At 43.5% G+C, this 15,761-nt stretch overlaps 1 protein-coding gene across 1 annotated transcript; it reads right to left on the bottom strand.

The window, feature by feature from the left end:
- Positions 1 to 11,048: 11,048 nt before the first annotated feature.
- Positions 11,049 to 11,615, bottom strand: ASCL1 (achaete-scute family bHLH transcription factor 1). Its single transcript, XM_010012455.1, has one exon. It carries the CDS (start codon positions 11,613 to 11,615, stop codon positions 11,049 to 11,051), a length of 567 nt encoding a protein of 188 aa, XP_010010757.1.
- Between the last annotated feature and the right edge of the window lie 4,146 nt (positions 11,616 to 15,761).

Below are 15,761 nucleotides of genomic sequence, written 5' to 3' on the forward strand. Positions count from 1 at the left end.
AGGGAAGGGTCGGCACCGCTTCCTCAGAGCACTGGAGGAGCCTTTGTTGAGTGGCTAGAGGCTAATCCTCGGCTCCTGGATTTCAAACAGGTATAATTATCACTTGGATAGGGTTCAGGACTTGGAGGGAGCTGCCAGATCTTTCCTGAGGGGGTGAGTTTGTCCCACTGAATCTAGGATTAAAAAAAAGAGAAGGGATATGATTTAACCATGTAGGTGTTGTCTCACATCCACAACGCGCCACGTAGAATATATTCCCGGTGCTGTCTGATAACCCGGTTTATACATGCTTCCCCTTTACAGCATCTGTGTTGTAATATTTTTGCATATGTAACCCAGCTGAAACAAAGACGTGCTGGAAATTTCTCTACAAAACCTATTCTCCAAAGAACTTCATCCCAAGGAGTCCCATAAAAATATGGCATCTGGTCTTCCAGGGATCACACCGACTCACCAAAGCTCTAGAGCTTTTATACTCTACCCTACAAACTGCCTTTCCTTACGCATCTCCAAGTGAATTCTAAGTCCAATGGATTTCCATACACACCTTTCATGGTATGAATGCCAAAAGCCTTCACATCTGCCAAGTCACTTCCTCAATCGTTGTGATCGAGTCACTATGAACCTTTAAGCATAAGCTTGTGGATTTTGTTCTCAGTATTAGAAGTTAGGGGTGGCTGAAAGGAGAGGAGTGCTTTCAGGAAAGCGTAAAATCAGCACTGCCTCCATTTTACAGGCATGGTTCAATACAAATACATTTTTACAGTGTTTTCAAGTGTATCTTACAAACTGAAAATGGCCTTGAGAATAAACGTTTTCTTATCTGGAAAACTTACTTCAGGTATAAAATAAAATACATCATCCTGATGATTCCTGGACACAGGTTGCTGCTGCTGTAGTCACACCTGAGTGACACCTTATACCAGACACTGACAGCAGATGCCCCTCTGCTCTGCCCCATGCTCCAAGCCCCTCATCCCCAAACCTCGGTGCCTGCTGTAGTGGGTGCTCTGTGGCATTTGCCCCACACGCATCTCTGGCCACATTTGCACATCAGACTTAATTACTACACTCTTTCTACCTTGCAATTAAGAACTGTGAAGAAAACTCACAAGTGATTTTCCTGGAGGTGCTTTTCTTACCCTGTGCTTCAGCCACAGGAAGTCTGGCCTGAGACCTCACTTCAGACTTCCTTCTTGGAAGCAAATAAAACAACCTTGAGACTGTGAATATGCTTTTAGTGCCATGTTCCCAGTAGGCCCATGTGGGTGAAACCTTGGGGTTTACCCAAACACATTAAGAGGCATCTCCTTTAATTCAGTCTAAACTCTTTTTTGCCAGCCCTTCCTGTCCAGCTGCTCTCTGCAAATGCCTGCTCCACACAATGCCACACTAGCTGTGTTGTTCCACCTAATCCTCACTCTGCATGACCATCTCCTGCCCAGACACAGCTTCTGATACCCATCACTCCACATACACAATAACTTTATTAGGTTTTGTGGTGGTTACTAGATGATGAAATGACCTAAACTGTAACCTTTTCACCAAAGATGCAAATGCAAAACGTGCTCTTTAACAATGACCTCAGTAAAACTCCAGTAAAGTCTGCAGAAAATAATCAATGCTAAAAAAAGTTTTACCAAAAATAGATTTAAAAATGTTTTAAAACAACATTTTTGGTTCGATCACAAAGCCAGCATATTCATCTCTGAAAACACTGACCACTTCACTACAGCATGGTGATGACATTGCCATTGTTTTTCTTGTCCTTTCAGCACAAGCTCCCCAATAAAGCTACAATTTGGCACTCACGTGGAACTCACTTCTAGCAAAAATTGAGCCAGCTGGTAAGTAAATGAGCTTCTCAGACAGCATACTATAAACAACCTTTAATAACCTTATGCTTTATGGGCTTGTTAACGTAAATGGAACTTTTGAAGCTTTCATAGCACTGCAAAATGCAAAACTATGGAGCCCTCCGCACATAAACAGAGGCAAATGCCTTGCATTTGTCAGCGTGACATGCTGCAGGTGCTCAGTTTTGATCTAACAGGCCCCTCCAGATGTGCTGCCACTGCTTGTATGGGGCATCACCCCTGCAAACCAGGGGTGCAGCATTACCCAGCTGTGTTGGGAGGGTATTGCTGGGCCCAGGGCACTGGGGGAGGCAATAGTGGGCTTGTCATGGCTTTTTGCCTACTTTGGCAATTGTTTGCATTAGTCAGCAGAAGGGTTCTCATAGCAAGGAGGATGCTGGTGGCATCATTGGCATGAGAGACTGGCAGAGAGACTTCTTTGTCCCTGCCACCCTCACTATAACTGTAATACACAGGAACAGAACAGAATAGTTCATAATGGAATAGAATAGAATGGAATGGAATGGAATGGAGTAGAGAGTAGACAATAGAGCATAGAGTAGAGTAGAGGTAGAGTAGAGCAGAACAGATGCCAAAGCAGGTGCAGATGCCAAAGCAGATGCAGATGCCAGCTCTGCAATACCAGAGCTGGGTAATGTGAAAGGGTGGATTTCTTTATGAAATTCCACTCACACAGGGAACAAACAGCCCAGTGAGCTCCTGACAGAGCCACAGCTTCAACCAGCTCCTGATAAAAAGTGATACAGGGACAGCCCGGTGATATTTTCCTGGTGAGATGGAGCAGGATCTACTGGTGTTCCCAGCACAGAGGCAAGTGGCAAGAGGGCCACACTGTTACTGAAATAGAGGGAAAATCCAGAGATGAAGTAACCTGTGTTTATCACTCAGCTCCTGATGGCAGGTGGCCTGAGCACTTTAATCATCCCCTCTGCTCCTCAGCTAGAGCACAGCCTGCTCACAACTGCTCAGCACTTTGATAAGAAATACGCTTGGAGGTATTTTGCAATGACGAACAAGAAAAGGTTAATGAGAAGCGATGGTAGGCAGATAAATGTGGTGCGTCTGAGGTGCAGGCAGACAGACCCTTCCTCATGCAAATGCTGTGGTTTCAGCCATTTTTCCACAATGGCCGGTGGTAAAATCATTTTGCTGCTTCTTTTCTGATAGGGCTTGGACATTTTAATTTCAATTTTGCTTATTAAGCAGCTCCCGCCCAGCTGCTGCAAGGCATGTCCATCTTCATCAAGGGCTGCACATAGTGTGATCGGCACAGAGGTGTTAGCAAGAAGGGATGCTAAAATCAGGCTGCCGTATGAGAAGAACACAAAATACACAGCCAGGACATGCTCCTATACCCTTGCCTCTATGGTGGTAGCCACAGCTACAGGGGTAGATGGGAGGGACAATAGGAAAAGCATAGGGATTGATGCTGAATGGCAAAACGTAAAGAAAGTGGGCATTATCACCATGATGTAAACCTATATCCACCCTCTAAAACAAGAACAGTAACAGCAGGGAACAGCCCTTGGTATAGTCCTCAGCTTCATGAGGCTTTCCATCATGACCAGCAGAGCATGCTTAATGCATGTGCTACTGCACTGGATTGGACATTCACACTGCAGATCTACCCCTGTCCCCTCACCCCCATTCACAGAGCCAGCGCTCTTTCCCCCCGGGATGCTCACCACAATGTCCCCATAGTTTCCAGCAGCACTTCTGACTCCCAGCCTGGCGGACAGAGAAGGAGGGAGACAGAGCAGTGCCAGTGGTGCGACTCCTCCTTTAGCAGAGACACCTTCTGTGCTTGGCTTTTGTTCATGCTCCAGACTCCTCATCATGGTGCTTGGCTTCTCCCACTCTCCCCACTCTTCAGTTTTGCTCCTTTAGGGTTAGGGCTCACCCTGTAGTTCAGCCCCAGCCTGCCCCACCTCTCATTTTCTGCCTCATGACAGAGACAGCAGATGCAGCCGATCTGGCCAAGCTTGAAAGGGATGCCTAAAGTGAGCAAAGCTGAGTCCTCCCTAAACTCATGGCACCCCAGGGCTAAGAATGCCCAGAGGGCAGGAGCACTCCTCCCTCCAAGTGGAGGAGGGTAAGTATGCCAGGGGAAGCAGGAAAGCACTTTAAATGGTGGAAACCACCCACGCTGGCTGATGGTCGGGCCAGGGAGGGAGTCCTGTCTCTCTCCAGTCTTGCCTATGGCTCCCTCTAAGTCCTGGTCTATGAGAGTTGCGAGTCGCCTTTTTGCTTGCTGTCATTAGCATTTCTGCTATTCAAATGTCACAGCCTTTTTGTATCTGCACAGGGTTTGCCTGCAAATATACTATCTTTAAGTATTTTTAATTTATTTTTCCAGGATTTAATCCTCCCCAGAAGTATCATATCTACGTGGTTCCTATTTCCCTTCTTTCAGCCACACAGCTGGTTTGTTATCAAGCAGTGTGCCATGCTTCAAAACCACTATCTTTCCTCCCTCCCCTCTGCCATCCTTCCTTTTTTTCCCATGCACAGACACCACAACACACGCTCCTGTGTTTATACATCTGGCTTTTTTCATTTATACATGACACAGTTTATTATCAGTTTCATTCATTAAGCAGCACTGAGCTTTAACACCTCTGGGTGTGGGGATGCCCACATCACCTCCGCGTGAGCATTCCCCTAGGATAAACCCTCTGCAGCTGAGCCTGAGACCTCTTTGGTGTTTCTTAGATTCAAAAAGCTACATCTAGAGAGCAGCCTAATATAGCACAATGCTGGCAGTAGAGCAAATACATTAAAAGATGAGCAAATTCCATTTATTTGTAACTACTTGTTCTCTTTGTGATCTCAGTGGAGATGGAAGAGATTGGTTAGGGTTCAGTACTGACGGCTGACAGCCCTGGGACACAAAAATCTGCTGTATATGCCCAGAAACACAGCACATCAAAGTAAAATCATGGGGACAAGCAAGGTGCTTTGTGACTAGCACAGCAAATGCAGCTTTGCTTGGATTTGTAATATATGCTTCCAGGATGCTCACTACTTACCCCACATTTTCAACTCTTCCACCTCCCACAGTCCTTTCATTTGTCTTCCCCCTCCCAAATTCAAAACTACCTCAAAATACTCATATTTTCATCCCCTTGCCCCTGTAGAAGAGGCATGAGGCAGCATGTTATACTAGCACAAATCACGTGTGCCTGGTGGTGCCCAGGGGTTTGGCTGACCATCAGGCGGATCAAACCGAAAAGACAATTCAGTGTTGGCTTTCCCCTCTGTAAGAACTCTAAATTGGCATGTCTTCCGACTCTGAGGCCACCAGTGTTCATGGACCATGTAGCAATTTCACGTTTTTGAAACCCCTATCACCAGCCACATCTGAAGCGAGCTGGCCAGGTTAACAAACTTTACTCCTGGTGCCTCGGCAAATGCAAAACCACTCCAAAATGACAGTGAGTGCCATGAACTTGAAAGCTTTTGAAAAAGTCTGAGGGAACTCACACGGCAATACAGGCTCGCGGGCTGCTCCCCATCCCTGTAACCCACAGTTATGAGGGTACTGACCCCTTCAGGCACATCTAAAGACTGTGGTGTAACGAATCAGTCTTCAGCTGCTCAGCTTCCCAGATGGGTGTTTTAACGTTGACAAATACCAAGTTATGACTGGAGGTGGCTGAAGAGCAGATGAACTGCTTGTTTTCTGTGTCTGCCCCAGTGGTTGTGGCCTCCAGCGTCACAGGAATCTGACCCAGCATGAATCACCACAGCTCATCACCCAGAACCATAAGCCCTAAGCTGCGCTCCCCACCTCTGCCCAACCCCTATTTTGAGGGGGGGGAAAAAACCAAGAAGTTTGATTTGCATTTTGAGATGCTTTTCCCACGGGGGTTGGCTGAAAATCAGTCAGACGTTCAGAAGTTTTTGGAGACAGGATGTCTCCAAAATAAACTTTGCTTCCATTGTAAAGCACGCAAAAAAAGTGCTAAGGGGCTTTGTCTTGAGTTTGTAAGGTGTTAGACTGCATGAAGTTCTGTTCTCCCCAAGAAAACCTGGGCCATGGGTACCCCAGCCTTTCCAGCTACTGTGTTGCTTAAGGAAGAATGGTTTTTGTGTAAGCCATGACAAATACAGGGAAACCAACTAAACCAACTTTTTCTTGTGCTTTTCCTCTGAAGGGTACCCAACAAACCCAGCCTCTGCACGTATTCACACTATCCATTCCTAAGTTGGACTTCAGCTGTTGTTCACTTCATTTTTCAACTTGGTTTGCAACTGGGCAAAGGTTCTTTCTTCCAAGGCTTCACCTCACTGCCAGACTAGAGCTTAGCTCTGGCCTGGGAGACGCAGGTATCCACACCCTCCATATACTCAAGGAGCTGCCGTGGTGCTGGTTGTTCGTTGCATATGTTCATGGTGCATGCTCAGGCCATGGAGAACAAGTTCTAACATGGGTGATAACCCAGCTCAGGTGTGACACCAAGTGACTTTCACACAGCGCTTTTATCCTGTGAGAAAAGCTCATTTGACTTCAGTGACAGACTTACTCCTTTGAAGCCCTTGTGCTAAAGCTCCCCTGTCTTTTCCCAGGCCTGCTTTTTGACTTGTCTTTTTAAATAAGAATCTTTTGAGTGGTACAATAGGTCAAGGCTACTGAAGTGTAGTACTGCTAAAACAGGACCTGTTGAATCCTGCTCTTAGGGAGCAGTTGATCCCACCTCACTCCCCATCTCCTTCTCAGAGTAGCAACAGCCCTTCTTGCACCCACCCTGCTATCATCTGCCTCTCCAGAACCCCACTGCCACCCAAGCACCACTGGGTGCAGGTCCCTGATCCACCAACTAGCTGTGCCTGCTGTGCCAGTCACACCTCTGGGTCAGAGGAATAATCTTACAATGTGGATATAAGTGGGTAGTGGAAAGGATCTGACAACAGAAAAAGGTGGCCCTTTAACTCCTGAAAAACACAACCAGCCTCTTGCACAGCACGCTAAAGGAACATGCTGGTTCCTACTGAGTTTACAGGATCTTGGCTTAGTGTATCTGAGTCATAACATTTTCAGCCAGCTCTGGGGCATCTTCTGAGCAGTGCCACTTCATTGGACTGCCGTAAATCCAAACAAATACCCTTGTCAGTCTGTGTTCAGTTCACCAGCATCCTAACCTGACCCCTCTCTGTACCTGATCCACCACTGACTGTATGGAGATGCACTAAGATACAGAGACATCTGCCTTTAGAAACACCTTCACTCCTCTAATTTGTTCTCCCACCAAGGGGAACTCAGAGAACTTTTGCCCTGCTCTGTCAGTGGACATACTCACAGTAAGGTGGAAAAAGTGTGTAAAAACCATGTGGGAAATACACAAGTGAGCATTATAGCAGATTTTTACCTATTTACTAAAACCTTGCTCAGCTATAGTGATTGACCTAGCTAACTTCAGCAGGGCTCTCCTGTTAGTACCACTTGCGAGTCTCTCCCCAGGATGTTTTGGACCTTGTTTTGACTCCTTTGCAAGTATGCTGGTGTCAAATGTTTTCAAAGATTCTTTATTTTTGAGTAGACATTCTCTGTTCATTTATTCCAGTGAGATAAACTGGTCCTGATTGCTTTACTGTCTGAACATGACTTTTCTATAGTGCCTCTGGTTTTCTTTGGCCATGTTATTGACACTGGGTAGTATAACATGAAAGGAGTGTGGATGGGCTTTTACAAATAAATCAGCTAAATAGCTATTAGGGGATTAAAAGCAATCCCATGGTCAGGATTACACATCTTTAAAATGCTGATAATATCAAGGAGAAAATGGATTTGTAATTTAATGGCAGAAGAGGGAAGACTTCTGATGTGTGTTTTTTTCACATTTGATAGAAAGATTAAAGTGTCTGCATTTGATGTGCTGGAGTTTGGTAAAGCTGTAGCATGGTTGCCTACGGATATCAGTATTCACCTTTCTTGTAAACAGTAATTGTGCCACATGGAGAGAATTCCCTGGTCAACATTTTTATTAAGACTTTAATTCTTATGGTGACTAGTTGGATCATTGTCTGCTTTCAAAGTCTGATAATGATACACTTTAGAAGCTTTGAAGGAAACCTTTGTCTAGACAGAAACAGCTTAAGAAAGCTTTTGAAATGTACTATTCACTTTAAACCTTTGTTGATGCGTGTAGGAAGCATTGATGCATATTTGGGAAATCTTGAGCTGTTTTCTGCTTCCTTCTACTGAAAATGTGCAAGAGATTTGCATGACAACAGGAACTGTGAGAAATAAAACTGTACAGCTTTCCTAAGGAGAGTAGTTCAACCTGTGACGGTCTTTTCCAGAGAAGGAATTTCCTTTTCGTCCAGAAATTAGTTTTCCTTTAAAATTAAGTTAAGCCACATGTGACATTCTGGCTTTTGCATCTTCAGCATTGAGGTCTTATTGGGAGTATTTTAAGGACATCTCCAGAGATGTTAAAGATGTACAATATATATATATGTATATATATATAAAAGTAGCTACAGTTTTATTAAATGTAGATTTTAACCAGTCTCTTTGACTTGAGGAAGTTACTTCACAAAATCCAGGTTTGTTTCTGACTCCAGGCTATTAAGGATCTGCAACAAACAAGCCAGTCCCATCTAGACGTGCAGCTGATCAGCCTGCATCCCACAGGGGAAGAGACACCCTACAGCAGTGACAGCCAAGCACAGGCCCAGGGTGTGATGCTTTCCACTCGATGAGACTCCCTTTGAGGAGCATCCCACCTGAGCTGAAGCTGAAAGGGGGCAGAGCCACAACCTAGTTCACTTCTCTGGCTGGCCTAACTAGCTGATCACAGAGAAGGTGGCACGCTGCACCATGACTCTAGCATTTGGAAATCAGAGGACTGTGGCTCCTGCATATATCTCTGTAGAGGCCAAGCCTCTGTGATAACCATCTGACCTACAAAACTATTTGGGGTGTTATCTGATGTGCCCTGCCCAGGAAGTAACGGTCATTCTGGTGATTTTTATGTTGATTCAGTTTGATTTGGCTTTGAATTGTCACTATGTGTACATTAACCACTCTTCATCTTCAGAGCGCTTTATAAACAACTATCCGTTTCACAGAGCTTGTCTCAGGTGCTCTGAGGAAGTGTATGTTTTTCACAGATAACAAAGATGATTGAACCTCTGCTTTGAGGGAGGAAGGCAATTCAGGCTGACTGACGGGGTTACCAGCAGCACCACCATATTCCCAGAAATCAAAAAACTGAGGCAGAGAGAGGTTGAATCTCTCTCAGCGACCACAAAGGAAAGAAAAGAAGTCAAGAAATAATGGATCCCAACCAGATATCCAGACCACTACCTTGCCCCCCTTCCATTTCTTGGATAACAAATAGAAACATGCACCCAGAAAAGAGTGCTTTGGCTCTGGATCTGAACTGTCCAGGTAACTGGACCTCTACTCTTTGGATCTGGGAAACAGACCCTGAAAAAGTAACAGTCCTTAGAAAAACAAAACAGACCTCAGATAAGGAATCTGTCTTCCACATAAAGAACGAAGCCTGTAGCTGCCATGCACACAACAGCTAAAAGTGTACAAATGTTCAGAATAGTCTGCTAGAAATCATCAGTCTTTATACCAAATAATTTTTATTAGACGCCACAGCACAAACCTGCTCCTTATCTAGACTTAAAAAGCTAGATTAAAAATGTTGTTTAATAGGTAGCAGTTCATATTTACCTCCTATCTAGCTTTATTCTTTCCTGAAAATTCATTCCTCCTGCAAACACTGCTGTCCCATTTGTTATCAACTGAAAGTGAAAAAGAACACCGCCAGGATTAATTCAATTTTTTATTTAAATGAAATTTATGGACACATTTTGAGGTATTTCGTCAGTATTTGTTCTTGTTTATACACAAGTATTTTTTCAGGTGTTGAGTCAGCACGACATGAAAGAAAGACGAAAAGATACAAACCCATTTCACCAACATGAGGCCAAAAAAGCAGAAGTTTGAAAGGTGTGTTTGAAAGTGTATGGGTAAGAAGGAGTTTACCCCATATTCAGCACGGGATTTAAGCACATAGCTAGATGTTATTTAAATCTGGCTTTGAAGAAAGGAAGAATTTAGAGTAATTTGGAGCCAAATTCTCATTTTAAGTAGACATGGTCCAAATTAAAGGTAGTCCACAGAATTTGAGATACTAATTTTAAAAGGTGTATTCTCTGAAAAAAGTAATACAATATTCTAAACAAATGGAGAAATACCTACGTTTTCATGCAGATGTAAACTGAGATATTCAATGTTACCCTTTTTGTACATACTGGTATCTAACCACTACTGCAACATACTTCTAAGCACATCATTTCTGACCTGCCAAAAAGACACAGTCAAGACTACTTTGTCCACAAACTCAATTTTCAGAAAAGAAGGAAAAAGGCTGGCAACATTTTTTCAGTATCGTGAGTGGAGCTTTGCTTTTGAAGGTGCAGTTTTACACTTTTCTACAGTTTCCCTCTTTCTAGCATTGATTAGAATGAAAGTGTCAGATTTTCTTTTCCTGAAAATTGTCCTTCAAACAATCACCAGATAGCCAGTGTCCAACGTATGACTTGCTTCTTTCACTTTTGAAGATGCCATAAGATAAATCATTTCCCAAATATAGCCTTATTTATATTTTTTAAATTGTCTTTTCAGAAATAGAAGTTTTTTTGTGAGTTTTCTAAAACAAAAAACATTTAATCTAAATCTTACCTTTCCCAGTCCATGTTTTTTGCAACCCAGTGCATCTCAGGTTAGCAATCAGGAAAACCAGACAATAAAACTTACAGGAGGAAGCAGGAGCAAGGGGAGGGGAATTTCCTGAAATGCATTTATCTGGTTTTGCTGTCTTACCAAGTGAAAGGTAAAAGAAAAGAGATGAATAGTATAAAAGCTGAATGAAAAACAGAATGCAAATATTACTTCAATTTTAACCATCCAAAGGAAGTTAGTAACACAGCTGAAGCAACTTAAGAGATATCAGTTTGCTTACAAATCATCTTTAGGTTTTGTACAGACAACATTTAAAGTCCTTTGACAGATTGAAAATACCTTCTCTGTTTTTCCCTAGCTGTTTTTCCTTTTCCTGGTATTCATTTTCACCCGTAGAAAAAACCCCACGGTTTTAGATTTGGCTTTCAGCTGAACTTGAAGCTTTCTGTCTCCAGAGAGGCTGTTACCTAGCTGCCCGTCTCCTCAAATTCACTGTAGGGGGATGAAGCTGACGAGGTTTTAGACTCTCCATCACTGTTGCACTCCCGCAGGGGACCAGGACTGGGAGCTTCTGCGAGCTCCTTGGCAGAGAGTGTTTCCTTATTGTTCGACCCCAAGGGATGACAGTCCAGCAAGCTCTGCAGGTGTTTGATGTAGCTTATTGCAGCTCTCAGGGTCTCCACTTTGCTAAGGCGCTTGTCAGCAAACTCCTTGGGCAGGTGCTCTCTCAGGCGTGTGTAGCCCTCGTTCACACAGCGCACCCGCTGCCTTTCCCTCTCGTTCCTCTTTCGAATGAAGGCAGGCTCAAAGGAATAGTCATAGATGCCCACATAGCCAGGGAATGGGATGTAGGAGATGCAACCTGTGTGCCCACCGTAGGCTTGCTCCCAGTAAGATGGGTCCAGATGGAAGGGAACCCCAAAGGGCTCTCTCAGGGCAACACCATGGGTTCGCGCATGGCTGTTAGCCAGGGACATAGCTCCTGGAAATGCAATCCTGTTCAGTAGTCCATCGTCATCTTTACTGCTGTCCATGCTTCTTTTTTTTTTCCCCACCAGTGGAATGTCAGTTCCTGAATTTGGCTTCCAAATCTTGTATCAGTCCAAGTAAGGAGGAAACATTTGTATAGGTACTCTGCCCCGCAGGCTGCAATTTCCTCCTGCGGTGTATGAAAACTCAGATCTCAAAGCACTGCTAACAACTCATGAGGTCCACTCTGTGTCTGGAAATCAGCTCTAAGTCTTGTTCTTTTTATAGATGCTGGATGCCAGCTAATTTACAGACAGGTTTTGAGGACCATCACTCCACACTTTAAACCCTTCTTTTCCTCTGATCTTCATATTTCAAAAGATAATAAGAGAGTTCCTGTGTATTCCTTTTCTCTCTGCTTGAAATTATGACCATAAGAGTTAATGCCAAACATAAACAATCTTCCAGGCTCTAAACACTTCTCATGTATTGTAATCCATGATATCGTTTGATATAATTGTCTCCAAAAGATGGGTAATTTGCAAAGTTTACACGGATCTTCAAAGTTTTGGCAGAACTCCTCCCTCTCAGGAACCAAGGATCTTCTGTCATCTGTAAACTACCCAAAGGCTTTTCACAATGAAATCCAAAAGACAACTGCAAGCTTTGTTGTTTCGGCTGCTCTGGTCTAACTGAAACAGCTTACAAGCAGTTTGCAAAACTTATATGGCATGTTCCTAGTTTCTGGGGAAGCTGAGAAATCTTCAAAGGAAAGAGGGCTCTCTCGTGGTTGCAAGTCATGTCAGATCAAGAATGCATACATGCATACAATAAGAGGAAAACTCTTTTCTTCACCCAGAGAGGCTTTTTCAAGAAACATGAGTTTCACAAATGGAACATGAGCTTTTTAAAAAAATCTTCAGCATTTTGCACGTTTCTGCTTATTGCAGGTATGTTCTGCTCATCGCTATGAGCACTTGCCTCAGATAAACAAAAACAAAGGTGATGCCCTGATAGCCTGCTGTGTAGCTATTACTAGGTATTTACATGGACATTGGTTTACCTGATGGACCATACACATTGCTTTAACTGGGGAGCTGAAAATCCCTCTTGACTGTGCCAGATCTGTGCTGCATCCTCCAGTTTGCTGGCAGCTTGACAAGGAGAAGAGGTGGACAAAGGACAAGGACTTTTGTCAGTTTATAAGGGCATGATGTCCTCATCTGTGCGTTTCCTCTAAGTTAACCTCATTGTGTTGGGATCTTCTTTTGCAGCAACTAGAGGGTGTTCGAGTTTTCCCACATTGTTGTTCAAAAGCTCCATAGCTATATTTTTTTTCTGAAGACACATCTTCACAGCTAATTAGATTTCTCTTTTTTGCCACCATCAGTTTGGAGAGTTGAATGTTTGGTCTGGGAGAGCTGTGGGAAGGGACAGACGTGAGAAGGCACAAGCACGTAGACTCCATTTAGAACCGTTCTTTTGCTCAAAGTGAAAGTTTCCACCCTGTTCAGTCTTTCATGTCAAACTACCTCAGATGCATAACTGAAACAACATCCTCTACTCTGAGAAACGCATCTACGTCTCTGCTGAGTCAGAAACCAGCAGCAATGATGTCAGCGTGCATTTTCAAGTCAGCCTTTGTATCTTCGCTGGGTTATTCTGCAGCTTCAAAAAACAATGATAATCTTCAAAGCATGGTGAACATACAGGCAGACCATTCCAGACAGACATGAGTGAGAACAATCCTGGACTCTAGTTTGTGCCAGGGGCAGCATCAGCACCAAAATGGCTCATAAGCCAGGGCAACTGTCAATCTACTTTTGCCTCCATCACTAACATTGCCTAGCAAGAGCTGGTGTCTGAAGCTGGAGGTTTTGTAGCATTACCTAAGAGTCAGCTAATGCATTCCATGAGGGGTTGAGATCTTTTCCATTCACAAATAAATGTATTTCTAAAACATGTGCCATAGCTCAGATGGAAGGTATGGGTTCGAGGCAAGAATTACAGGGGAATGTCCCATGGTATGTACAACTCATTTGAGATCAAATGATCATGGGAGTTTCTCTGCCTTCTAAAAAAACCTTGGAAACAGTTGAACAGTCCAGGCTTTTCACTTGCACTATAAACTCTGTTGTCCAGTGGAAATATTTTCAGAAATGAATGCTCAAATGAAAATAACTCATTCAGTTTATCACTAAGTTAGACCAGGATCTAGGTTTTCTTAAAACAAAGAGGATGTCAGCCTCTAGCCAGATACCTGAAGCAGGAAAAGGACATTTAATCTGTGTGATCATTACACTTAAAATGCTGCTCTCTAGCAGTGTTCCTGTGAGTAAATGGAAGAATGCCTCTCGGGGGTCTCAGATGCCAGATCATTTCACAGCTCTCCATGACCTTGCCTGAAGACTAGCCATGTTCAAAAGGCAGGGTTACATTTCAGTTCTGTCATGCAAATGCACTGTTCCCTGCCACCACACCTCTTTTCTATGTTTACTGTAAATGCAGGTCACCAGCACTACCCACAGTGTCAAAACTGCACCTGTACTGAACAGACATCTGCTCTTCCTACCGGGAAGTCCACACTGTTAATCATTTAGAGAAATACAGGAAGAAAAATTACAGGTAAATGTTACTTATGAATCTGAATGGTTGAAGCTGATCTCATGTCAAATGAGACTCTGGTTTTGTCTGTGTGCAAGAGAAATAAGAAAACACGCCACAGGCTTATCGTTGTTGACAATCTAATGTCACTTGCTGAGAAAGGGATTTGCCCTTGGACAGGGAGCTGGCACAAGGCCAATGCACCTTACATCCCACTGAAGGTCCTTGTTGAGAGCACAAGTGGGATTAAAGTAGTGTTTCATTCCCGTATCGACTTCTGCACAAAGCAGACCCTTCTCAACGTGTCTGCACATGCAGGCTCAGTGAAAGTAGCAGGACTGGCCCACCAAAGGGAAAGGCTAATACGCATTCTTTTTAATTTTAAGAGTAGGTTAAGACTCTTGCCTTTTCTAAGACAAACCTTTGATCTTCTTTCCTACACTATTACCCCAATGAACTCCTCTTCACACCTTTGCCTGGATGGTGCTTTTACTCCAGAATGCAATATCCTTCATACTGATACAAAGCAGATGGCCTCGTTTGCTTTCCAGGTGGTACAAACCAGGTGCTATTCACTGTTCTGCAATGGCAGAATTTGTACTGTTTATATATATATAGTGTATGTTTTGCTGTGGTTTGGTTTTGTTCATTTGTTTTTGTGGGGTTTTTGTTGTTTTTTTTTTTAAATACAAAGTTTAAATGGGTATGTTGGAAGACTACATATTCCATTGACTATGGCATTCAAACAGGTTCCCTTCTTTCTCTCCTTCCTTTTACTTCACTTAATTACCCAGCCAAAATGAATAGAAAATAGTTCTGACATACCTAAAAACAAAACATTCAGGCATCTTCTTTCCAGATCTAACTTAGTTGCGGTTTTAATTGCATATATCCTAACACAGTATCTACAAAGAATGTAATCTTTGTACAAAAGAACCCTCAACTCATTCACACTCCCACAAGAATCATGAATAACACTACTGACATTACACAGTGATTGCTTTGGATTACTTTAAACTACTCAAAGCAACAGATCCTCCTTGACACTGTCTCCATCTATGTCTGAAAAGAAAGTCGTCCATGGGAATATTGTAGTAGAAACACAAGAGTCAGCTGAACAAATGTAAGTCCACTTATTTCCCAATAGATGGATGATGTTTCGACTATTTTACCTGTGAACACCTTACTGAGAAGGAAGAAGCAGCTACATCAGGGGTTTAAAAAGAAATGCTCACAACATTGTGCATTAGCGTGACCAGCAGGTTGGGGGAAATGATTTTCCCCCTCTACTCCGCCCTGGTGAGACCCCACCTGTAGTACTGTGTTCAGCTCTCAGGCCCCCAGCACAAGAGGGACATGGACCTGCTCGAGCGAGTCCAGAGGGGGCCACAAAGATGCTCAGGAGGCTGGAGCACCTCTGCTACGAAGACAGTCTGAGAGAGTTGGGCTTGTTCAGCCTGGAGAAGGCTTTGCAGAGAACTTACAGCAGCCTGTAACAGGGGGAAAGATGGAGAGGGGACTTCCTACAAGAGTATGTAGTGATAGGACAAGGGGGGATGGATTTAAACTGGAAGAGGGCAGATTTAGATTAGGTATTAGGATTTAGA

This window comes from Nestor notabilis, unplaced genomic scaffold (genome assembly GCF_000696875.1).
Source record: "Nestor notabilis isolate BGI_N333 unplaced genomic scaffold, ASM69687v1 scaffold3674, whole genome shotgun sequence".
In the NCBI taxonomy this organism is placed as follows: domain Eukaryota; kingdom Metazoa; phylum Chordata; class Aves; order Psittaciformes; family Psittacidae; genus Nestor; species Nestor notabilis.